This window comes from Emydura macquarii, unplaced genomic scaffold, assembly GCF_026122565.2.
Source record: "Emydura macquarii macquarii isolate MOO-44397 ecotype Brisbane River unplaced genomic scaffold, CSIRO-AGI_Emac_v2 contig_719, whole genome shotgun sequence".
Classification (NCBI taxonomy): domain Eukaryota; kingdom Metazoa; phylum Chordata; order Testudines; family Chelidae; genus Emydura; species Emydura macquarii.
In genome coordinates, this window is record NW_027130856.1 from 12,359,623 (window position 1) to 12,385,426 (window position 25,804).

At 40.3% G+C, this 25,804-nt stretch overlaps 2 protein-coding genes across 4 annotated transcripts in view; one reads left to right on the top strand and one right to left on the bottom strand.

Annotated features, from left to right (window-relative positions):
• The window catches only part of LMBR1 (limb development membrane protein 1), a 144,951-nt gene extending 137,247 nt beyond the window's left edge, over nt 1-7,704 (top strand). For 2 of the 3 annotated variants that reach the window (XM_067542714.1, XM_067542717.1), the window contains 2 exons: nt 5,245-5,358; nt 6,484-7,704. In XM_067542714.1, the coding sequence (XP_067398815.1) occupies nt 5,245-5,358; nt 6,484-6,524 (155 nt within the window). In that variant the 3' untranslated portion in view covers nt 6,525-7,704. The remainder of the gene's footprint in view (nt 1-5,244; nt 5,359-6,483) is intronic. The other variant, XM_067542716.1, reaches the window with a different exon arrangement.
• The window catches only part of RNF32 (ring finger protein 32), a 39,767-nt gene continuing 14,263 nt past the window's right edge, over nt 301-25,804 (bottom strand). The window contains exons 4-9 of the mRNA XM_067542718.1: nt 24,554-24,696; nt 21,270-21,302; nt 20,647-20,771; nt 20,303-20,411; nt 1,142-1,309; nt 301-689 (exon numbers count right to left, since the gene is read on the bottom strand). Coding sequence (XP_067398819.1) covers nt 447-689; nt 1,142-1,309; nt 20,303-20,411; nt 20,647-20,771; nt 21,270-21,302; nt 24,554-24,696 — 821 coding nt within the window. The 3' untranslated portion in view covers nt 301-446. The remainder of the gene's footprint in view (nt 690-1,141; nt 1,310-20,302; nt 20,412-20,646; nt 20,772-21,269; nt 21,303-24,553; nt 24,697-25,804) is intronic.

The following is a 25,804-nucleotide window of genomic DNA, read 5'->3' on the forward strand; positions in this document are numbered from 1 at the left end:
GCAAGATGCCTATTTAACTTTCATTTCCATAATATGAGCATCAACATCCATAGAGAAGTGTTTTTTCTATGGCAGGTATACACTAGAAGCACTACATTGGTGTAGCTGCACTGATGTATCTGGTGAAGATACTGTATGCTGACTGGAGAGCACTCTCCTGTTGGCATAATTACCCCACCTCTGCAAGAGGTGGAAGCTATGTTAACAGGAGAGTCTCCCGCTGACATAGCACTGGTGTGGACAGCGCTTAGGTTGCTATAACTTGTGTTGCTCAGGGAAGTGTCTTTTTCACAGCCCATGAGTTACTAAGTCAGATTGACTTAAGTGACGGTGGAGATTTACCCTCACACTGGTCTGATAAGGATCAAATCTCTTGTGAGTTTGTCGATCATTAAACCAATTAAAAATTCTATTATGCTGCTCATTTTGTAGAGTTTACATTTATATCAACAGTCAAGAATTTTCTTTTGATAACAAGAACGACATAAAGGACAAACAAGTGTTTCTCCCAAGGAAAACTCTTCAAATGCTTGAAGACAAGTCTGGTGAAACATATGTGAACAAGAGAGCAGAACAGTCTGGCGTGAATACAGATTGTTGCTGTTCTCAGAAAAGACACATGGAGGATGAGTGATGTGACAGAGTGGCATAATACAAATAGGGCAGTCAAATATCTCTTGCCGAAATGCCTGAGAAGAAAATAAGAAAATATATTAGTTTCTGTAGACGGATGACAAACACTGGAAGGCATGCATAGCAGCAATATCCTATTCAATTTGAAGGTTCAAAGTGCATTTTGTTACAATTGATGGTATATTTTTCAATATTTAAATTGAAACGTGTTTTCTAGCTCTTCGCATCAGAATAATTCTGAAATATCTTTTATACTGCTTTCCTTCTTATTGAACACAGGAGGAATCATTTTTAATCATAAACCAAAGAATAATTACTGTAGCAAAATGTTTAACTTCAATGTACTGTTTAAAAAAAGTTTTCAGACATTGTTTTAGCATGTAGATTAACAAATGATACAAAGTAATTTTTTGGATAGAGGATGTGTTGGAAAAAACTTTTCTGCTTTTACACTGATTATTGTTGCAAAACCAATTGAGATCATTATCCCACTGGCCATGAAACCAACCTGTATCTGTATTTTCTCCCATTCAGTTTCGCTTATTAAGGGGGCAAATTTTTCCTCCAACTGTTGAAGCACATTTCGACTTGCAGCTAAAGAAAAATCAATTTCAGAAAAAAACTCATCTATATTGGTGTTGTAAGAACTCAATAACCGATTGCTGATCTCCTGAAACTGAAGAATAAGAAAAAAATAGCCTTGAGTTAGAATAGAATTCTGTTTAACTGCTATCAGAGAATTTTCAGAATTATTCGTAAGTGGCTAAAAGTGAAGGAAACATATTCTTAAGAACTTTTAAAAATAAACTTTATTTATCAAAACAATCCTTTGTCCTCAGCAAAAAAGCCTTGCTACTATTTTGTCCAAACATCAGGCATTATTTAAAATGTACAAACATCTGCCTTTTTTGTATTAACTGTTCAAAGGTCTCTACTTTCATATTTAAAGGCTTTAACTTATACATGAAAACAAGGTTAGGTTGAAAGTACAGGTCTTAGCCCCTCAAGAACACATTTCATGTTTCTTCATTTTAAAAGGTGACCATTTTAAAAAAAAAAAAAAAAAAAAAAGCATGTGCTGTGTTCTGTTAACGCTATTGAAGACATCTGACCAAAGTATGTGCATCAACCAGTAGGTGCTACATTATTTTTAGTGCACAATGCTACCCCCAAGAGAAGCAGGAGGGATTGTTGTTCATATTGGCACAGATGAGAGACCGTGCCCGAAGGGGTGAGGGGCAAGAGTGCATGCTTGGCAAGACAGGCGTAGGGGTTCTCTGCCCCCCATTGCCTTGGTTCAACCGTTTCCTCCTCCCACATCTACTTAAATTCTTCTAGGGGTTTTCAGAGGCCTCTTGCCTTTACCTGCATTGCCCTTCCTCCCCTTAGTTGCAGTGTAGGAGATATGTTTTCAGGATGCTGTGGGTCTGACTGATGGCCTCCTTTGGGTTCAGGAAGACATTTTTCCAATGGGTCCAAATTGGCAAAGGTTTTTTGCCTTTGTTGCAGCATTGTGGAGGCACAGTTAAACTGTACACAGGATGACTTCACAATTAAATATTTAAATATTAGGAAATATAAGACTGCTTAGTTCATTGTAACGTGCAGTTGGTGTTCAGTGTGGGTAAAAAGGGCCAGCTTCCAGAGCTAAATGAGGCTGGGATATATACTGACTTGAAATTGGATTGTATTCATCAGATAGGATGTAAGTATTAGACCTTCACTATCAGATTTTCAATGGACACTGAGGGAGTTAGGCCCCCAACTCCAACTGAATGACTTATAAAATCCCAGGCTTAACTAACATTTCAAAACATGATTTTTGACAGTCATTAGTGTACTTCATGTCAATTAAACTTCCAAAATTAGTTACCCAGGCGTGTGGGTAGGAAAGTCGGCTTTTTAATGAAACCCTTAACTCTGATCTCTCCATAACCTATTGTTTCTAACTAAAGTAAATGGTTTGAAACAAAGAAAAAGTTTAGACCCACCCAGAAAAGGAAGATGGTGGATGCATTATAAGAAGAGCAGAGAAATGTAAATGTTGCTTCTTGAGCAGAAGTTGGACTTGATTATATTTTTTAGTTTGTTTTTCCTTTTAAGCAAGAAAAGTGGAAACCTGTTAATTCACACTGACTGGGAGAACCTAGTATGACTGACTACATTTTGCATTATAGCAAAAAATAAGGGTGATACAACTATAAAATGTATTTGTTAATTTAATTTGTCAGTTGCAGTTTAGGTTTAATTATGATATAAGAGAACCCTAGTATATGAATGATAGTGTAATTTTTTTTTAAATTGTACTGTGAGGTTCCTTTACAGCATCTGCTTGTAAAACTTGCTGAGAGGTTGGAGGGGGGACAGAAGAGTGAGTGAGTGTATGTGTGAGACAGATTGTCTAGCATAGTGCGTATAAGTGAGGCTTTTCCTGTACTTCTTTTCATTAAGAAAAGATCATATATGTGCATTGACCTTAAATGGTTTTTTAAAAACCCAAACCCTTCTCCCTTTCAATATTTGCATTTTATATGGTTTCCATATATTTCTAGATGACAAAAATGTGACTCTTTTGGATGAGATGCACAATATGTATTGGACTAATGAAATTTTATTTCAATCCGGTTATGAGTGCATATACTGCCTTGAGTGTTTTAGAGAGCTTTAGTATTGCCGCCCTTACTTCTGCAATGCTGCTGGTGGTGGCATTGCCTTCAGAGCTAAGTGGCCGGAGAGCCCAAATGTACCAGGGCTATGAACTGCCAAGCCTAGAGGTGCTGGGGATTAGCCCCAGCACAAATCTAGCACAGCTTAATGGATCTTAAATTCTTGCGATAGCATCAGCTACGGTTGAGCTAGGATGGCACCCATTTTTTCATTAGTGATGGAAATGGAGCAAAAAATGAATCTGAGTCGGCATAAACATCGCAAAGTCAACAGTGAAAACTGATCTTTTAACTGAAACTGGATAGCAGATTTTTTTATTATGCCACCTCATTTAAATGCAAAACCTTTGTGTTTAATGTGCCAAACCACTATATGTCTGTAAGGTCGTCAACATGAGGTGCCACTTTGAATCAAAGCACAGTAACTTCAACACAGCCTATCCACCTGGCAGTGTTGCAAGATGTGACCAAATTGAAAATCTGAAGTCTTCATATCACACTTCAAATGTCATTTTCACAACATTAGTGAGTGTACAGGAAAAAGCAATAGCTGCTTCTCTACAGATAATGTTGGTACTAGCTTAAAAGAAAAAGCCTTTCCTGGATGCCAAGTTTGTGAAGGAGTGCACACTGGAAATGGTGGAGGAGCTTTTTGCTGGAGATAAAAACAAAGATGATATTATGAGCCATGTGAAGCAAGTTCCACAGTCTGGTTCCACAGTAGTGTGAAGATTGGAGGTAATTTATGAGGATTGTTTGTCAGCACTGCTTTCCAATTTAAAACATGGCAAATACATGTCTCTTGCAGTGGAGAATCAAGCAATTTAAGTGACACTGCCCACCTATTGCTGTTTGTTAGATTTTATAATGGTGACATTTTCAAGGAAGAAATTTTTTGTTTAATACCATTAGAAACCTACATTACAGGAGAGATTTTTGAAAAGGTAAAAGGCTTTTTTTTGGGGGGGGGGGGAAAAAAAAAAGGTTTAAATCTGAAGAAAATAAACGCTTGTTACTGACGGAGGTCCCTCCATAACCAGAAAAGATAGGGGCTTTGCTTCACATTTGGCAGTAATCATTCATCAGATTGTTCTATGCAGTGACTTGAAAAAAAGAAGGATATTATAATGAGATTAGTGAATTACATATGCTCAGCTTCCAGCATCATCTTTTTAAAACTCTTTTACAAGTTACTTCAGCCGAAAACAGTGACCTGTGGCAGCACAACGATGTTCACTGATTAAGTAGGAGATGTATGTTAGAGAAGTTTTGTGTGCTTCAAAAAGAAATAACAGAATTTCAAACCATGAGACCAACAAGGCTTGCAAATTCCTGGAATTTATGAATGATGTTCCCCCTAAGTCACAGGTAGCTTTTCTGTGTGATAGTATTGGTCACTTGAATTCCCTTAACTTGCCGCTCCAAGGCTGTGTAAGCAGTGTCGGGCATCTCTTTGAAAAAGTGCGTGCCTTTCAGAGGAATCTTGAAATCTGTCAGACAGACTTAACAGGAAAGATGTTGCATGTTGTTGCTACAGGTGAAACTTTGATGAAAACAATGCAAGAATTTCTAAACAATCTGATTGAAAATTTTAAAATGCAATTTGAGAATTTAAAAATTTCAAAGGATTTGTTTTTATTTGTTTGGAATCAGATTGTTGTCTCTGCTGATGGACCTTGCCCTTCTGACACAAGGAACATTTTTGATTCAACTGATGAAGGTGCCTTTCAATTAGAAATTGTAAGGCTCCAGAGCTCAAATGTCTTGAAGGCAAAATTCAGATAAGTGGGACTTGGTGATTTCTGGACTCAATATGCTAACCAGTTTCAGAATAGCCAGAATCTAACCATCTATCTTTTAACGATGTTTGAATCAATGTACCTCTGTTAATCTGGGTTTTCTACCATGAACATTATAAAAAAACAACACTCTAATTGCCTGGCAGATGAGCATCTTCACCAGTGCATGCGCCTTATCCTGACCTCCTACAACCCACTCTTCACAAAGCTTGCCAGAGCTTTGATGTCACTTCTCCCATTAGAGATTGCGACAAACACAGGTAATGTTGATTTATAAACTTTGTTAAAAGACAGAAACACTAAAACTTTATTTATTGGCAGCTGAAGCTTTTTTTTAATTTTGTCAGCCTTCTGTGCAAATGGCTGCCTCTTCACATAAAATTCTCAGATCGGCTCATGGATAGATCTAATTGAGCATCACTAGTTTTAAACCACCTTTCCTCCATCCTCTGTTCCTGTGATAGGCATATGAGCAAAGTGACACAGAATCTGGCACCCTATAGTGTGTATCCTCAGTGTCAGTTTCTACTCTTTGCATCTTTCCCTACACAGCACACATGAATGGAGCATGTGAGAAAGGCATGCTGCTGCTGGGAAGAGCAGAAAGTAAAGAGAGCACACATTGCTGCTGTGAGCTGAGGGCAGGGGAAGGAGCCAGCTTCTTCTAGAAATCCCAGCATAGTGCTAGACAGCCCATGTAACTCTTGAAGTGGGAAGCAGCATATGACCTTGTCTGACAATGGCCCACTTTTCTCTGTTGGCAGTGCTGTTTGTTCCGCTTTCCCTCGGTAAGACTCAGCAGTGAGAGTCCCCCATTTGTTCCTCAAATCACACTTTGTATTCTCCCTGCCCCACTCAGCCAAAGGATGTTGAGTCCTCTCATCAGGCTTCACTGAGCCAAAGCCATAAAAGCTTAGGGGAAAATGTATTTTGCTTATAACTGATCCAGCAAGTTCCCCTGTTGGGATGCTACCTGGTCTGAGCTTGCTAATGGATTTTCTGCAGAATGACCCCAGCCCCATCCATCACTCAGGAAGTAGAATCAGGGACTGGGAGACAGAAATGTAGCCAACTTTTAAAAAATGGGGGTTTATGCTAAAAGGCCTATAAATATTTAAAGTCTATATGGGAAGGGATAAGCACCCATTATAGAATATAGAATTGGTAGGATTAATATACTAGGTATTATGTTAGCAGATACTGATGCTAAAACCTGATCTGTGTCAATGCACAAATTATTAGATTATTTTGTTTTTCAAAAATTTGAAACTGATTAATAGGTAAATGCTCTACTCAGCCTACTGGCTTCTCAGTACACCAAAACAACCTATGTCTGAAAGGATATTTGAGTAATTAATCTGTGTCTTTTTGTGATTTCATTATAGGTTCATTAGGGAAATATTTCAGCTTGAATGGTGTGACATAAACAAGAAGTTCTAAATACTTTATATCAGTATGCGAAGTGACATCAGTCATTTGCAAGGCAACACCAACTCTACGATTAAATGAAATGATGCAAACAAAAGCACCTTGGTGAACTTTGTCCACGGAGAAGACTTTTTAAGTGATCCATCTTAATGTCAGCAAATTGTTTACTAATGTGTTGACTTATGGCAACCCTCAAAAGTAAAATGAAAAGGCTGGAGTTTACAGCGTATCAATGAATCAGTTGATAAGATTTTACTGGTTTAATATCCTGCTAGTCTTGCTGCTTGGAGCCGCTTCAAGTTAGCAACAGAATGTTTGCCATTGCCATGTGATAAAGAAAGTCAAACGACTAAACAAACTCCAGGACCATTATACTGTTTGGTGAGATTTAAATTAAAATTGTTGGGAGAAATCATGTGGAGGTGGAGGAGGAAACTAAAATGAACCGCACCATTTTACAAATGACTTACCTAGCTTCTTAAACAATGGTCAGGACATTTACTTAAACTGGAGACAATGCAATGCATTTGAACAGATTTAATTGCAGCAATAAAAGACCATACCTCAATTAAATGACTTATGCAAGCAGGGTTTATAGATAAGGATCAAAGAATTTCACTACTGAACACACAGCATTCTAGACAACACTTTGTTTTCTGTATACACTGGTGCTAAAAAGTAGCATAGCTTGGTTTCAGTGACCTTTCATATCCCCTTTGATCTAAATTAGTAAGAACTTTAGTGGATTAGTGTAATAAGGGCTACTGTATCACCATCAGACAAATAAAATACACTCTTCTTAACTGTGATATTTCAGGCCTATGTTATAATTCTATAGCAATTGTTTAAGACTACAAAACTAGACATTTGACATTTGTGGGCTTACTAAAGGAAGTAGGTCTATATTTTTAAAAAATCTACTTGCTAACCCCCAACCTCTCAATTGTTGTTCAGTTCTGTTAGCAACCAGGGAGTGACATTTTAAGAGCATGACATAAGTTTGAGAGGAGAAATGTTTTTTTAGAAAAGCTTTTTTACATCTGGAAATGGATTGCTATTTGTGAAAAATTACCCAAGTGTTTTATTAACAAACTGACACTTAATAAAGGTATAAAGGCTAAAAGTGGCGAAAGCCATCCACAATTCTCATTTGAAAGCCACAGAGAAAAGAACTAAGAAAAATGAGTGTACATCTCTTGATTTTGATTTATATTCTCTAAACACATTAAGACCTAGGGAATCCAAATCAGTATGTGTTATCTATTTGTGTCTGAACAGAAAAGAAAAAAGGTGTCACCATACTGTTCAGTGCAGGTTCCTGAAGTGTCATGTACTGAGAATCATGGCCTAAAACTGAACTATCCTTGAAAATATTTTTAATTGAAGCTGGCATTTCTAAACCTTTCAACAGCATCATGCTGTTAAACAGCCACAATGAAATTAACAGTCTAAAGCCCTAGTATTCAAAATATTACCCATTTCCCATTTTGCTTTTTTAAAATAGTTTTGAAATTAAAAAATTGATGGCTATAAACTATTTTGTTTATATATTAATCAGTGTTATGACATACATGCTTCTTGGTAATTCTACTGCCCTTGTGTCCTGTCATAATTCTGATGCCTTCCTTTATTGGTCCATGTGTCAAATTTTGTTAAGTGCCATTTAAAAACAAAAAGGTGATTCCAAATTATCAGCAAGAACTGATTCAAACACCAAACCAGGAAAGAGGGAGAAGAGATGAGAGGCCAAGGAGATGTAGCAGTTGGCCTTTTGTAGTGGCAGGTTCAGGTAGTATCATGTTTATTATATTTGTTGATGTGTGTTGATTTGTATATTGAGGAATGCATAGGAATTACCATACTGGATCAGATCCAAGGTCCGTCGAGTTCAGTATCCTGCCTCTGACAGTAGCCAGTATTGAATGCTTCAGAGGAAGGTGTAAGAACTTGCAGTAAGCAGATTTGGAAAAAGTTGCCCCCTCCTCTATGCCTTCCCCTACATTAGGGCTCATTCTGATCTCTAATAATTGGCATAAGACTCAAAGCTTGAGGTTAGTATTCCTTCCAAAATGTGTATTAATGATGAGGACTCTGGATGTTCTTGATTTCCTTATAAAGTGTTCAGTACTCTTGAATCCCTACACTCTTGGCCTCGATCATAGGAGACAGTACAAATTTCTTATGGAAAAATCAGTCTACAAAGAGTTAAATCCACTCTAAACCTCTCAGCAGAGGTGTGAGATGACTGGGACATAGTCAGCCTCCAGATCTGTGGCATTTTGAGGATCAGGACTGTAGGACATTTACTAGTAAGGAGACAAGTTAATATAGGTTATAATAGTCAATCCTCAAAAACACCCATTCTGGAAAATCTATCCAGATATTTACATGACCCCTCTCACCTATTATCTGATGAAGACAGTCACTATCTACCAAACCTTCCATTTCTCCCAGAACTACATTTAAATGAGATCTTAAGGTCTCTTTAAAAAGTAAAGCTAGTTCTCTTTAGTTCCATCCACCTGCAATTTTCAGGTCTGGCTATGGGTTTTGTAATGGTTACAAAGGACTGCAGTAAACATTCAATGGTTAGATTTTTAAGGCTGAGAAATACTTTTGTTGCGGTAGGGCCCAAACACTCCAACCATGACTGATGCCCCATTATGCTAAAGGCTGTACAAAAGACACAAGAAGATGTAGTCCCTGCCCCAAACAGCTTATATAATAATGAGATGCCACAAGTAAGTATAACAAACTATGTTAGGGAAATGAAGACAGAGCAACAGTAAAGCTTGGACTACACACACACTTGCACCCATTTAAGTAAAGCTGTGCTTTTAAATCAGTTTGGTTAAACTGGTACAATAGTGTGTGGATGGTTTTATGTTGATTTAAGCCTGACATATTGATTTAGCTTGCACCAGATATGAGCATTTACACAGGGATTTGCACCAGTTTAACTAAATTGGTTTCTGTGTGTAGTTAAGTTGCTGGAAGGATGCGGGCACGAGGCAGGGTAAGTACCTTGTTACTCAGAGGTGCTTGGCTGCTTGTAAGGGATTGTGGGTACATGCGAGGTGGTTTGGCAGCTGTTGGCGAGCTGTCAGATGAGTCTTTGTCACTGAGTAATCTAGAGAGTTGGGCTGAACTACCTGTCACTTGTGATGAAGGAAGAGGGAAAACTGGGAAGTGCTGGAGGTGGAAACTCCTTAGGCTCTTTTTAGCTGCAACTTCTGATGAGCCAGATTCACTCCAGTGTCCTAGCTCCCAGGACAAGGAGCTTAATTTACCCTGTACAGCATCTGGAGTTCTTAGAGATGTGTCCTCGTATGGGTGCTCCTCTTGAGGTGTGCATACACCCCATACTCCTTCGATTGAAGATTTTCAGCAGCAGTGTTCACTCAGTCTACACATGCTCTGTACTGAGGAAATATAGTGTTGTAATGGATGAACTGTCCTTAATTCCTTCTTTATCACGAAGTTCCACAGAGACGACCCTCCAAAGTAGAGGGCAAGGAGAGTGGGTAGTGGAGCACCCACAGGAACATATATCTTGAAGAACTCCTGTTACTGCACAGGATAAGTAACCTCTCTTTCTTTGAGTGGTGCCCCTATGGGTGCTTCACTTGAGAACTCCCTAGCAGTACCCTCTGAAGGAGGTCGGAGCTTCAGAACCCGATCTAGAACTCTTTGCAGAACTGCAGAACCAAAGACAGCATCTGCCTAAGAAGCATTAACTAGGGCGTAGTATCTGGAGAAGGTGTAGATAAAAGCTCATGTAACAACTCTGCCTATTTCCACTACAAGGACATCTTTTAGCGGGGCAATGGATGTGGAGTCAGACCTGATAGAATGGGCTATAATGCGTTAGCAGCTTCATAGAAGGAGAGGATACAGGTGGAAATCCATTTATAATGTCTCTGGGTTACACTGGTGCTCCTTTAGCTATGTCCTCAAGATATACAAATACTCTGAGACGATTAGAAGGATTTAGTCTGTATAAATAGTATGCCAATGCCCTCCTAAAGTCCAAGGTCTGAAAGGAAGCATCTTCCCTTGTCTGATGGGGTGTAAGATGAAATACAGGAAAATGAATATTCTGATTTATATGAAAGTCTGATTTTTTTAGGTCAGGACGCAGATGTGTCAAAGGCATGCCTGATTTTTGAAGAAAACTGTGTATGGAGGGGACCAGCCATCAGAGCTCCTAGCTTACCAACTCTTAGGACAGAAGTAATGGCTGCTAAAAAAAGGCAGTTTTCATGAAAAGTTGTAAATGCATATACATAACCACTGGTTCAAAGGGAGGTTTCATTAAAGAACTGAGACCTAGGTTCAAGTCCCAGGTTGGGGTGGGCTCCCTAATGTGCTGGAAAAGGTTTGATAACTCTTTGATAAATCTAGAAGTTGCTAGGTGAGCAAACACCAAGAAACCTTCCACAGCTGAGGTGGCTCCCAGATGGACTTCAATAGAGCTCAATGAAAGAACTCCTTTATTCAGGGTGAAAAGGTATTCTAAAACTTTCAAAATGGGAGAATCAGGTGCCAGTGAGGAAATAGGTGCCAGTGAGTACAGCAGTGCTAAAATATTTTCCATTTCTGATAGTAAGTTTTTCTGTGGACTTCTATCAACTGTTAAGCAGGACCTCCTGCACCTTCCTGGAACAAGAGAGCTGTATCTCTGACAGCCTTCCAACTACCAGGCTTTGAGTCATAAAGTTCTGAAGTTCGGGTTAAGAACACTCCCCAAGTAATGTGAGAGAAGGCTGTGGGAGTGGTGGTCAATGGTAGGCTGGCCAAGAAGAGGGGGGAAATGTAAGGGAATCGGCCAGTTGGGTGCAATCAAGATGACCGTGGCTCTGTCTTGTCTGATTTTTGTTCAGGATCCTGAGAATTAATAGCACGAGAGGAAAGGCATATAAAATGTTCTTTGACCATAAGAGGAATAAGGCAACTCTCAGGGAATGATGGCCCAGACCTCCCCTCGAGCAGAAGTTCGTGCATCTCTAGCTAACAGTGGTGTTGAAGAGATCTATTGCTGGAAAACCCCAGGTCAGTAATCTGTCTGAGTCAGCCATTAAGGTTTCATGCTCCCCTACCCTCCTGGATAAGGTGAGGACTATGAGGTCGTAAGAGTCAAAAGAAGGAACAGTTCCTTATAGATTTAATGTGGGCCTCCTTAGCACTCTGAGAACTAAGTTGAGGTCCCATGGTGGAATTGGCTCCTTGACGGGAGGAAAGAGGTTGAACAGGCCTTTGATAAACCTCATAGTGGTCGGATGGTTGAAGACAGAAATCCGCTCATTGGTGTGTGTGAAAAACTGATGGCAGCTAGGTGAATCTTAACTGGGATAAGCCGTGATTTTTAAATTCAGCAGGTAATTGAGAATGTGTGTCAGACAGAACTCAAGAGAAGGTACATATTGGTGGCTGTGCCAAGTCTGGAAGCATTTCCACTTCTACAAGTAGGTTTTCATTGTTGTGGGTATCCTACTATTTGGCAGTATTGTTTGTACCTCTGAAGAGCAGTCTTGTTCTATACCGGAGAGCCAACTAGTAGCCAGGCCTTGACATGAAGCCAAGAGGTTGGGGTTGGCGATAGATCCCTACATCTGGGTGAGGAAATCTGCTGTCAGGGGAAGGTGGAGAAGTGGTTAGAGACATGCAAACCATCTCTTGAAACTACGCTTGCCTTGGCCATCATGGTGCTATAAGGATAGTTACTAATTTTTCCTGTTTCAATTTGTCTAGGACCTGAAGCAGTAAAGGCATTGGGAGATAAGAATATAACAACATCTGAGGCCAAGGAATGGCTAGGCCATCTCATGCTGAGTTGCAGCCATGCCATCCCCTTTCCTTGAGCAGAAATGTCTGCACTCCATTTTGGATGGTGTTACAAAGAGATCTATCTCCAGATGACCTCAGGTAAGTCATAACTCTCAGAATACCTCATTCAGCTCCCGCTCATGATTGATGTGGAAATGCCAGCTGAAGGAGTCTGCCACTGTGTTCCGTAGGGCAGGGATGCAAAACCATGATCTGAAGTGTCCCTAACCTCTGTTTGCCAGAAGCTGAGAATGGGCAACTGGATGGATCACTTGATGACTACCTGTTCTGTTTATTCTCTCTGAAGCACCTGGCATTGGTCACTATCAGAAGACAGGGTACCGGGCTAGAGGGACCATTGGTCTGACCCAGTATGGCTGTTCTTACATAGTCCTGGTAGATAAACCATGGAGATATAATATATATATATATATATATATATATATAATATGCACCAGTTCCATAGTTTTATGGATTTGGTGCATAAGGACTGGGATCTTGCTCTTCCTTATCAATTGATATAATACATTGCTGCTCTGTTGCCCAGTATTATTCTGATCAGTTGGCCCTTGATGTGAGGTAGAAAATGCTGGCAAGGGTAACAAACCATTCTGAGCAACTAATATGGTGGATCACCTCCAACGGGGTCCATTTGCCCTGAGGTGTGAAGTTTTTAAAGCGTGTACCCCAGCTTATCAAGGCGGTGTCTGTAATGATGATCTTTGTGGGAAAAGGATGCAAGAACAGAACTCCCAGGCACACCTTTTGTGGGTCCTTTCACCAATTTATAGAATTGCGGACTCTCAGAAGTATGAACCCTCACTTGGTAGGCTGTGCCTGTTGTGGGTATAGATATTTCTCAGCTAAGCCTGAAGACATGGATAGTGTAGTTTTACCAATGGTGTCAAAAACGTTAAAGCTACCCTATGGCCCAAGAGTTGCAAGGAAGCCCTTGCTGTGATTTGCAGGTTCTGTTGTATTGTTGAAATAAGGTTAGACATATCTATCCTTTGGCAAGTATGCTCTGGAGGTGGAGACGTGCAGAGTGGCCCTATTTAAGTCTGTGTGTTGAATGGGTGTGACAGTAGACTCTTCTGAGTTGTGGTAGAGGTCCAGTGAGTGGAACAGAGATAGGGCATTGCTGGTTAGAACATAAGAGCAGCCATACTGGGTAAGACCAATGGTCCATCTAGCCCAGTACCCTATCTTCTGAAAGTGGCCAATGCCAGGTATTCCAGCGGGAATAGAACAGGTAATCATCAAGTGATCCATCCCATCGGCCATTCCCAACCTCTGGCAGACAGCAATCCTTGCCTATCCTGGCTAATAGCCATTGATGGACCTATCTCCATGAACTTATCTAGTTCTTTTTTGAATCATGTTATAGTCTTGGCCTTCACAACATCCTCTGGCAAGGAGTTCCACAGGTTTGACTGTGCGTTGTGTGAAGAAATACTTCCTTTTGTTCATTTTAAACCTGCTGCCTATTAATTTAATTTGGTGACCCTTAGTTCTTGTGTTATAAGAAAGAGTAAATAACACTTCCTTATTTACTTTCTCCACACCAGTCATGATTTTATGGACCTCTATCATATCCCCCCTCAGTCGTCTCTTTTCCAAGCTGAAAAGTCCCAGTCTTATTCATCTCTTCTCATCTGCAAGCTTTTCCATAATGCTAATCATTTTAGTTGCCCTCTTCCGTACCTCTTCCAATTCCAGTATAGGTTGCTATCTGTGCCTTGAGAAATGAGTCACCTTTCAGGAATCAGTCATCCAGCTAAGGCAAGATGATTATTTCCATATGGTGAAGATGGGCTGCAGTAGCTGAGAGGACTTTGTTAAAGACCTTTGGGGTGATGTAGAGGCTGAAGAGTAGGGTCCCTGCCCACACAAAACACAGGAACGTCTGTGTGATGGGTTCATGGTGATACAAAAGTAAGTGTCCTGAAGGTCGAACCAGACAAACCAATCTCCTGATCCAGAGAGAGAATTCACTGCTTGAGTTACTATTCTGAATCAAGGGTGTTCAAAATTCTAAGGTTTAGAATTGGTTCCCCACCCGTTTTTCTTTGGGTCCACCATGTACTGGGAGTATAACTCTTTCCAACGAAATCTAGTGGAACAAGTTCTATAAGCCCCCTGTGTTAGGACCTCCTGCCTCAAGAGATCCTTGTGAAAAGGGTCCCAGAAGAGGGATTGGGGAGAGGGGAAAGGAGTGGGAAGGAGCTGAAATGGATGGAGTAGGCCGTAGAAATCGCCTCTAGGATCTATCTGTCTGAGGCGATAAGCTCACAGGAAGGTAGGAAATAGGAGAGATGATCCCTATAAAGGTGGAGGGGGAACAGTTGCAGTGTAGGATCTGAAGCAGAAGACAGTTTGTGACCCTCAACCAGTGGGTCAAAACAATTATTTTGATGATGTCACTGATTGGGAGATTGCTGTAGAGGATGGCCCTTTCTTAGCGAATCTGGGCTTCTTCCTGGAGGGTTCAGCCACTCTAATGGCTGTGAGGCCACTGAGCTATCTGTGATCTACTATATTTTTTCTGTGTTATAGCTGTATAGATGTCCAGAGATTGTAGTGTTGCCCAGGAGTGTTTAAATGAATGAAAAGACCCATCCATGGCATCACTGAACAACGTGGGCCTCTTGAAGGGACTCAAAAGTATTTTGTACCTCCTGGGGGAAGCTGGAGGATTGCAGCCAAGAAGCTCAGTCCATGACTACTGCTGTAATCATGGAATATGCAGCTGTATCGATGGCATCAAGTGAGGCATGAAGAGATGCCTTTGTCTGGCCTTCTGTTATAAGGGCTTCAAATCATTGCCTCTGATCCTGAAATAGGTGTTCAATAAAAGATGAAAACTTTGAACAGTTGGTAAAATCATATTTTGCCATCAGGGCTTGATAACTGGCTACTTTGAACTGCAAAGAGGCCGACAACTAGCTCTTGCCGCCCAGAAGGTCCAGTCATTTTAGCTCCTTGTCAGATGGCACTGAGCAGGACTGATGTTCCCTGTTCTGTTAGTTAACAGCTTTGACAACCAGGGATTTGGGTGTAGGGTAGGAGGAAAAAAAAATACTCTGAGCCTCTGGGTGGCATGTAGTATTTTTTGTCAGCCCATTTACACATAGGCAGTATTGTAGTGTGCCGCACCATACATGCTGGGGCCACCAGAGCATTGTTAATAGGCAAGGTGATTTTGCCCTTAGGAGATATAAGAAGGATGTCCAACAGGGAATGCTGAGGTTTGTGTATTTCCTCCAGTGGAATTTGTAAAGTCTCAGCTATGTGTTTCAGAAGGTTTTGTAAAGCCTTGAAATCATTGACATAGGATGATGGAGGATGCATGACAACTTCATCTGGAGAGGAGGATTTGTGGGAATGCGGTGTTTTTTCTTACTCAGCTCGCCCTTGCTCCTCTGTAAGATCCTCCTGTGGAGCAGAATACAGGGCAGCAGTTGTGGCTCAGGAGTGCCCTCTTACAAGATGCGACTCAACTGGTCGGCATAAGAGGCCCAGGGGTTCCAATAAGCCCACTGTGGTGAGGCATAAAGGAAGGAGGCAGAGCCTCAAAGTTATCCTTGCCAAGGTTGTCAGGTGTATTTCCTGCTGGGAGTTTCCTCCTAAGTGAGTACCTCATAGTTGAGGCCCAGAGAGTGAACTGAAATTGCACTGGTACCCTCAAAGAGATTGTGTGGGGCTGGTGACCACATTGGTACCCGAGAATGAGTCAGAATTGAAGATGGTAGAGATTGGAGAGTAAGTAGACTCTGGGAGGTGAGTTAATACTGGCAGAGTGGATCTCTCGGTACCCCTTAATAACAGTGATTCAGGATCTTCCAAGGATTCCAATGTCCTCATGGAATGGGAACCTGGATGGTATTGAGGACTCTGGATAAGGATGCTCAAGAGTCAGTATGTTGGGTGGTACTGGAGATGGTACCAAAGTGTGATCAGTGTGCCCTTCATGCTTGGCTACAGAAGACTGTACCAATGATTTCAACTTGGCTCTGGGGTTCTTGTATTCCAAAGACACTGAGTCCAGTGCTGATGTTGTTTACCTGACATTTTCTTGGCATGTGGCATGGTTTTCTTAGCTGGTGCCATGATCTCAGAACAGGAGGGGTGACAGCCTCAGCGCTACCCATATCAAGATACGAGGTCTCCTGAGACTTAGACCGAGGAGGTGACTTTCCCCCTTCATTTATCCCATTCTTAAGAATGGGATCTCTTCTTCTTAGAGGGTCTGGATGGTTGTGAAGGGCCCTCAGGGTCTTTGCTTACTGTCACAGAAGAGCCAGTCATTGGGGCTCTGATCAATCAGATCCAAGATACCGGGGGGTGAACTGGACCCCACAGGTCTCAGAGAGTGCTCCAACAGGTGTTCTTTAGATCGGCTTCTAAACCCGAGCAGATTTCACATTTGGAGAGGCTGCCTCCTCTGCCTCTCCTAGGCAGAGGAGGCAGCTTCAACATCTATCGCTGTGGGGAAAAGACCCATGGCACATCTGGCAGCGTTTGAAGCCCAAGGTCTTGGGCATAACTGTACTTGAATCTGCGGACCAAGGCCTGGGCGGGGGGGAGGGGAAGACCCAGATTGGGCAAATGAAGAAGGGATGGGGGAACCAATCCCCAAAGTGCAAATTGTGCTAAATAACAAAAAATAAAAGAAAATACCAAAAGAAAAGATGCATAGCTAGCTAACAGACACAGCAATGCTCCATCTCAAGCCACAGGCCACTGAGAAGGAACTGAAGTGGCAGTGGGTCCATGACCTCATACCGGAGCACAAGGGTGTCTAGGGTGCAGGCATGACCCACAGACACTGCTGATGAAAATCTCCAAGCAAGAATGCATGGTATGTGCACATCCGGATGTGGAGTACCCATAAGGACACTACTCGAAGAATATAAGGACTCATCCATGGGGCTCACCAAATAATTTTGAAGTCATTGAAGGGGTGGTCCTCTACTGCATTTTGGACCTTATGCAGGAAGCCTGAGGACTGCAGTGACAATCCACAGCACATGACCACAGCTGTGGAGATAGAGTGAGCAGCTGTGTCAAGGCGCAGCTGTAAAGTTGTCCTCACCAGGAGCTGTCCCTCCACAGGAACAGCCTGAAATTGCTCCCTGAGTTCTTGTGGGAGATGCTCAATCAAATAATTAATTTGGCATAGTTGATGTGATTGTTTTGTTAAGTATCAAACTGATAACTCATAATTCTAAACTGCAGGGGGGTAGATGAATAGCACTCTCAACCAAATAAATCAAATACTTTTGGTCCATGTCATGTGGGATAGCTTTTGAATGGTGCTGTCTGTTCTGTTCATTGACTGCATCCATGATTAGGGTGTTGGGGGCGGGATGAGAAAATAGACTCTGAGCCCCAACTGGGACATAGTATTTTTTCTGCTCTCTGAGCTGTCAGGGAGCAGAGGCAGAAGTTTGCTAAATCATTTTAGACTGGCTCTAACTGCACTTCATTAACAGGTAGGTCTTTTGAATTTTTTTTTAATGGAATTTGAAAAGTGTTAGCCACTCTCTTCATCAAGTCCTGGAACTGTTTGAAGTCATCTGCAACAGACAAAGGGGCATAACTGCTTCATCTGGAGAGGATGATGATATATTTGTTTGCAGAATCGGCTCCTTGTTGGTCCTTCTTTCTTGTTCCTCAAACATTTCCTTCTGCAGTGAAGAGAATGGGATGAGTGTGGGGAATGTTGTCTCTGGTGTTTTGCACAAATGCTAGGTGCCCTGGAAAACTGCTGGCAATATAATGCTCAGTGGTGTCAGCATGGCCATCGAAGTAGCTCATAAGGAAACTGGGGAGGCATCCAGGACTGTTCATACCAAGGAGGTTGTTGAAACAGCTGAGGTGGTGGAGATGGCAAAATGTCCCTAGGCTGAAAAATTTTAAGAGAGTCAGGTCTGGGTAAACAGTGAGGAGAGCCCTGAGCTGATATTTGAGAGTCTGACGAGTTCTCATCTCTATAGTGTAATGGTGGAGCAGATGATGGTGGAGTGAGGGTCTGACTGTGTGTGTACTGAGAAACCATGCAGTACCTGTGATCCATGGGGTACCAGAGATAATGCAGGTTTGCAGTACAGGGAGTCTAACTGAACTCAGGAAAGAAGACTCAGATTCCTCAAAGACAAAAACCGGTCCCTGGAGAATCTGAACTTCTGTGGCACCACTTGGGCTTGTGTGAAGATCTAGTGAGCTCCAGAGATAGAAAGCTGTGCTACCGAGGGTTGCACCAATGTTGGTGGAATTGCCAGTCGAGGTACTGATGTAGCAGGTGATGCAGGTGGTACCAACTTCTTAAGTTCAGGGTGCTTATTTCTATTACTCTGCTCATGCTTCAGTGGGCTTTGGCACCAAGAGATGGGTACCCTGCAACTTATATGAGTTTGTGGACTTCTGTCTGGAAGTCTTGGTACCAGGCCTGCTTGAAGCCTCTGTTGAGAGGTATGGAATCTTTTCTACAGTACGTCTTTTTAGAATAGTGTTTTATTTGAGGAGATTTCATGGATTTCCTAGATGAGATCTTTCCTGGGTCTGTAACAGGTTTGTGTCTCAAAGACTGGGAGGGTAAGCGAGCTGCAGAGGATGATGGGGTACTGAAGACACTCAGGGTCTGTGTACGCAGGAAAGAATAACCCGCGATTGGCTCATGCCAGCCAACTAAGGCTCACAAGGCTTGGATTACACAGCTGTTTCACTGCCGTGTAGACTTCCAGGTTCAAGCTGGAACCTGAGCTCTGGGACTCTCCCACTTTGCAGGTTCTTCTTTGCCTTGTAGACATACCCTAAGAGCCTGCTGTACAAAGATCTGAAGCCGGGCGGCAGGAGTGTTCCATTATTAAAAGATGGAGTTTTAATCTCTCTCTTTCCCCCTAGAACAGCTTTTGAAAGTTGTGACGAACTTATACTTAGCAGGCATGTGTGTATCCCCAAGGTGGCGTATACAGTGTGAATGGCCATCGCTAACCGGAAAGGATTCCTGGCAAATGAGGCAAAGTTTGAAGCCTGGAGATGTAAGCATAACCCAACAAAACAGACTTAATTGAGGACTTCCCTTACTGTTGGGGGTGGGGAGGGGATGGAACGGAACAGATGGGGAGCATGTGTGTGTATAGCAGGAACCAAAACCCTTGGATAACTGAAAAAAAGAACCCCATACTAACTAAACTAACTAAAAAAATAAAAGGTATAAACCACAAAAGAATAAAATTGACTAAAATCTAGTTAAAAAGTAGAATCGCAAGGGAATGCTGTGGACGCTCCTTCTCAGGGCAAGGTGATTGAGAAAGAACTGAGGGCGATTTGTCTGTCACAGTCCAATATGCCTTCAGTATGGGGCATGTAGATAGCTAGGGTGCATGCACAGACCAAACGGACACTAATGCCAAAAATCTCCAATCAAAGGAGCATGCACACCTCAAATGGAGCACCCATAGGGACACTACTCAAAGAAGGAACTGGCTTCACTTCTACTGCATGTTCTCTAAGGATAGAGCCCCAAGGTGATTATATTCTCACTTCTGAGCTGGATTTGGAGGATGTGTTAGTGTTCTGGACCTGGATTATCTAGTCCAATTTTTGGATAGTTATGAAAGACCAATAACTAATAACCAATAATTAGTGACAAATAACAAAATCAACAATACATTTTTACTACCATATCTGCCTAATGTACTTCTACAGGAAAAACAGATTCCTGGGATTTATGAAGGGAAAGAAAACAAAAACAAAAGAAATACTGTTACTGGGGTAAGCACAGAATAGGTCTTATGTAAAATACAGCCCTAAGTTACTAGAGTTTTTATCACTCTTGCCCCAACAAAGGAACAGACTGAGGCTTTGAGAATGTTTGTTTGAGTTAATGGAAGGCTTGAAAAGAATAGAACGTTAACTTAAACTGAAGAAACAAATACAACATACCTTTGTTTCAAAGAATTTTTTTCTTAATTTACTATCTTGAGGAGGTACTGTTTTTCTCAAGTTTTTATACCATTTTCTAACAATATATCCTCTCCAACAAGCTTGGATTCTGTTGAAAACAAAGGATCGATGTTCAGTAAATGCAAACATAAATATAGAGTACAAAATTAAGGATTATTTTACTAATTACTTGAAACATAACCATTTGAAATATTTTAAAAGTGCTTTTCAAACTCTTAAATATTTACAGTGCACCCACCAGTGCTGAATTTTCAGTAACTTGGAGCTATATAGCAAAATAAACGTTGTGCAGTGACAACAGCTCTATTGGAAATAATCCTTACCTAGTAATACACTTTATTTTAAACAGATGCGCCCCATCATGTATTACTCTGGTCTGATATTGCTTCTTTCTACACAAAGGACAGGTCTTTTTACCTGCAAACTTTTCAAAAGCTTTCAGGCATGCCTAGAAAAATAATAATATTTTAAAATGTAAGTAGCTTACACTTACAATAGCTTTGTAGATGTAATGTTATTTTTCCTCATAAATAAACCAGACTCACTTTAGATTACATTAGTGAACATTTTTTGTTCTTTTGTGAAATCAAAATACCGTATTTTTACATTAATATAGATTTATATCAATAAACTGCTGGAAATAATCAAATAGGTGATGAATCTTTTTAGACTTACATGGAGTCAAATCTTAATTCATAAGATGTCACTTTGATGTACATAATTAGTAATCAGCTATACAAACATTTGTGGGTTTCCCTTGTATGCAAAATGCACCATTGTAAAACAGGAATAATAAAATCTGTAAATTATGTTTCTAACAGTAAATGATGTTAAGTCAAAATGCTTTTTTGCAAAACCTGAAATTATACTTATGGTAGATTTAGAATATTTAAATTACAAGAATGCTGTACTGCATGCTTTAATAGTTAAATCAGGGTCTACTCACTCTGTGAAATACATGGGAACATGAAAGCAGCACCTATTGTTTACAGAAAAAAAGGAACAGTTTAAACTAGTTTAAAAGCTGAACACCAAAAATACATTAACTAAAAGAAAAAAATCTGAATGCAGAAAGGTTAACAATCCTGCTTGTTGGTAGTATTGCAAAAGACTTTTATAGAAAATGAAGTTTAAATATTTGCAATTTTATTCTAAAAAGAGAAATATAAATGAACAGCATTAAAAACTTCTGTAGGAAGCAACCAGAAGAATAAACTACAACTCAAAGAAATAATATGGTCATTCATTAGTTTTGAACTGCTTCATATAGAAAAGCCTATAGAAGATAGGGCTTGGGTGGGTGGAGACAATAAAATGCTAAATAACAAGAGTGATGATGAGAGCAGAAGCAGCAGAGAAATACATTTAAAATAAAAACTTTTTTCCCTTTTGCCCAGGAAAACAGTTAAATTTCAATACGTGATATGAAGCATACACAGCCCTATCAGAGAAAAACAGGAGAAAGTGTGCTCACAAGCTTCATGCAAACTTCACCTTTTTCTGACCTGAATTCCTATCAAATGGTAGTGATCTCTATTCTGACAAAAGATACAGCATTAAACAAAAAAGGCCGTTGGTCCTTAGTAGAAGGAAAAACTGGGGAAGGAGTGAAACTAGAACAAGCACTGTGCATTACGGAGCTGGCAAACACAAAAGGATTAATGACTAACAGCCAGCTAAAGGAAAAGCTTTCAGATACAGTGGCTTTCTTCCCTTGAGGGAGGAAATTTAACGAAACATGTAGGACAAAAAGAATTCCAGAGGCATTTCCCTTTTTTGTGCCAAATCTAAAGTAACCTTTTAATGAATGCTGTCTTTTGCTCTCTCTTGTTAAGACTTAGACCTTAGGGTAGCCAGACTGCCTGAGTTTGGCAGAACAGCCTTGTTCTGCAAGGACCATCCCACCTGTCTTTGTGCAATTTTTTTTAAATAGGTATTTACATTTTTCTTTTAAATAGGTAGCAATGTGGCAAAAGGCAAAAAAAATCCACCTCTAAAACTGTTAGAAATCTCAACCTCCTCCAGCCTCCGCCCCAACAAAGCAGAAAAAAACTCCAAAATGCAGAATGAAAGCAACTTGCAAGCAACTTTGAATAATGGTTATCTCCTCTTAATTACCGTTAACGTCTAAAGAATGGCACTCCTCTTTAGCTAGTTACTTGTCCTTTTTGTTTAAGTAATTCTAAAATTATACATGAGGCAATATCAATAAAATGTTTAGTTGAGCTATGCTTACACTGCACAGATTTGATGTATAAAACCATCAAGGTAAAATGTAGACATTCCCTCAGAAAATGTGAGTAAATGACCAAGTGATATTGGGGAGACAGCAGTTTCAGCCTGTGGATGTCAGTAACTAAGGAATTAATTCTTTAAAACTAGCATCACAAGCAAGCTTGTGAGAAAATAGGACATGATTTTTTAAAAAGTAAATTACACAATCAGTAACTACTATACATTAATAATTCTGATGAACTAAGGTTAAGGCCTTAGCTACTTGGGCTATTTTTGGTTGGCTCAAACCCCAAATGGCACCGAACTATGGAAGTTTTGCAGGACTAGATATAGAAGTTGATTAGTTTTTTTCCCCCTAGAGTAATATCTTCAGTAGCAAAAGAATGTCCTATTAAGCATTTTATACCACACCTCTCTCCAGAGCAGCTTCAGATCTGGCCATATAATGGTTGGACCAGGCAATCAGATACTTGAGTGACATCTAGGGATTCCACTGAGCATGCTCAATAGAGTACCCATTATCCATATGTGAGTATGGGCTTTTCTTCTGGCAGACCAGATATTTGTTAGCTACAAAATTGCATTAAAGTGGCCTCATCTCAAGCTATTGTGCTCTTTCCTGTCTGACAGGTCTGTTACTGATGTTCACCAAGATTTCTAACAATAATTGGCTTCTACCTCTTCTAGTACCAATGGACAGCATAAACAGCCTTAACAAGATGCCTTTAGAGCCTAACACTTTAACCTACAAAAGAATAAGAAATAGGCCATGAACAGCCTACAGGCTTCAGTACACCTTTTTTTCCTTTAACACCTAATTGCCTAGACTACTTCCCCCTACACTCAAGTAAATAATGCTGTAAAATGCTGAGTAGTTTTCAACTTCCACTGAAGTCAATGGGAGCTGAAGCTGCTCAGTACCATATGGAGTTGGGGGCTGAATGCAATGTTGCCAAGCAGAGTTACTCCAGCCAAGAGAAGAAATTCTCAATTGTGTTGAGAATTTGAAAAGAGCTAAAATGGAACTGAAGAATACAGGACACGATAGCTTAATGTGTATGAATAGTTCAGGATCTGGGCACACCAGGATCGCTGAGCACCAGGAGCCTGCACAACCTAAAAAGTCAAGAATGTGTTCTATTGATCCTTTAAATAGCCAATATAATTGACATTCTCTTAATAAAAGGGAACCAGTGAAAACTAACTTTATAAAAATTATTTGTGGAGCACAGACAGTGTGTTCAGTGATGCACAGCACACAAAGCAGACATGATTTCGGTCCCAAACAGCTTGCAATCTAAGAACTAGAGCCTGCAAACACTTGTACACATCATAGTGACTACCACCTTTAGAAGTTCCATTGACTTCAGTGGGACTCCATCTGGTAGTAAATATTTACAGAAAGAACCAAGCCATAAGATAACAAAATAGTCTCTTCACATTCAGGTCACTGGTTTAAATCCACCATCGTATAGTTAAGTGTCTCATGAAATGAGTTGATGTCAATACTCTTCTTTATAGACATTGCTCCACATCAGAAAAACAATCATCATAATTTGTATCCTGACTGACAGTGTCAGCTGAGGTGTCAGAGGCCTGGATGAAGACTGAACTGTTTTCTGACCTCTAATAGTAATCTCTCTCTGGGTGAAGGTTGTGACTGCAGGAACGTTTTCACTGCTATCACCTTTGCTGAACTTGTTCTTGCATAGCCTTTAAACTTTAGTGCTGTCAATCCATTTCCTTTCACAAGTACCAAATTCACATAAAGTAAAATGGAAATTCAGCAAATGATTAAGTGTAGCAAAATAAGTTACACAACAGGCTCATTAAGCCAAAAAAAATCTCTAGTTGGAATTTTTCATTTTTTTCTCTTGTGCCAACTAAAATTTTCTAATATAACCATAACTTCAGAAAATGAATAACTAATAATAAATGAATAACTGTTTAAAGAATGTTTTTGTGCAGAATACACTCCAAAAGTTATAGAAGTACCTGTGCCTGAAGTGCAAATTCTTCCCTACATATTGCACAAGGTTGCACAGAATCCCCCTGTTTGATGGATCTTTGCTTTACTTTTTCCCACTCTTCTGTTGTTAGTGGCAAGGAAGGAGGCTCAACTAAGCCCAATTTCTGAGCTACATTAAAACAAAAAGACACATTAATATTTCTACAGGATGACATTTTTCTTCACATAAACCTCATCGCTATGTCTCTATTTAAAAATAATTTATATAAATTCATAACCAAACTATATTGCAACGTATCATGGAGTATTCACTACAGACCTGATTCTGCAGTGTGCTGAAAGAAATCAACTTGCACTCAAACCAATGGTAGTTGGGCGTGCTCACCCACCATGCATAAGATGTGTAGCACCCATCAGAACTGGGACCTGTTCAATGTATATGGCTGAAGTAGAAACATGGTTTTTTCATTTAAATTTTCCCATAAAGATAATATGCATTTCTTTGTGTTAATCGCTACTTAAGGGTTATGAAACTTAAAGAAGTGCATAGTGCTTCATATAAAACATACAATGTAATTTCAAAATCTTTAATACAAAAATTGTGGGAGTCTTTTTATACATAAATATATTAAAGTATATGAGGATGCAGTTGAGAAGGAGGTTATTGGCCTGAATGGCAGGACAATAGTGGTGCAGTCCATAGTGACTGAGAGGAAGGAGGGCTTGCAGAGAAAACATTAAGAGCTGTTTTATGGGCATACTGAGCTGAAACCAACAGCTTGATATCTAGGAAATGTCAGGAAGACAGGATGAGATTGTAGTTTGACTAGGAGTGGAGCAATAGATCTGTGAACAGTCAGCACAGAAATAATAGCTGAACTCATGTTTGTGAATGAGAACACCCACAGAGGTCGTATAGGTTGAAGAGGAAGGGACATACACAGAAAGCTGGACGCGTCATAAGAGGAACCTCTGAACAAAATACTGAAAAGTAATTAAAGATAGGACAAGAATCAGGAGAAGTCAGAGACATGAAAGCCAAAGGAGGGCAAAATTTCAAGAAAAAGAAGTATGGTCTACAGCATTACAGGCAGCTGACCGGTCAAGAAGGATGAGGATGGAGTTCTAGTTCTAAACTTTGGTCAGATTACAGACTTTGGGAGCCATTTTAGAAGATGGCAGAAGGCAGACTGGAGAGAATCTATAATGGAAATGGAGGAAAGGAACTCCAACTAGCAGATGTAGACGGCATTCAGTGAGTTTAGAAATGAAGAGGA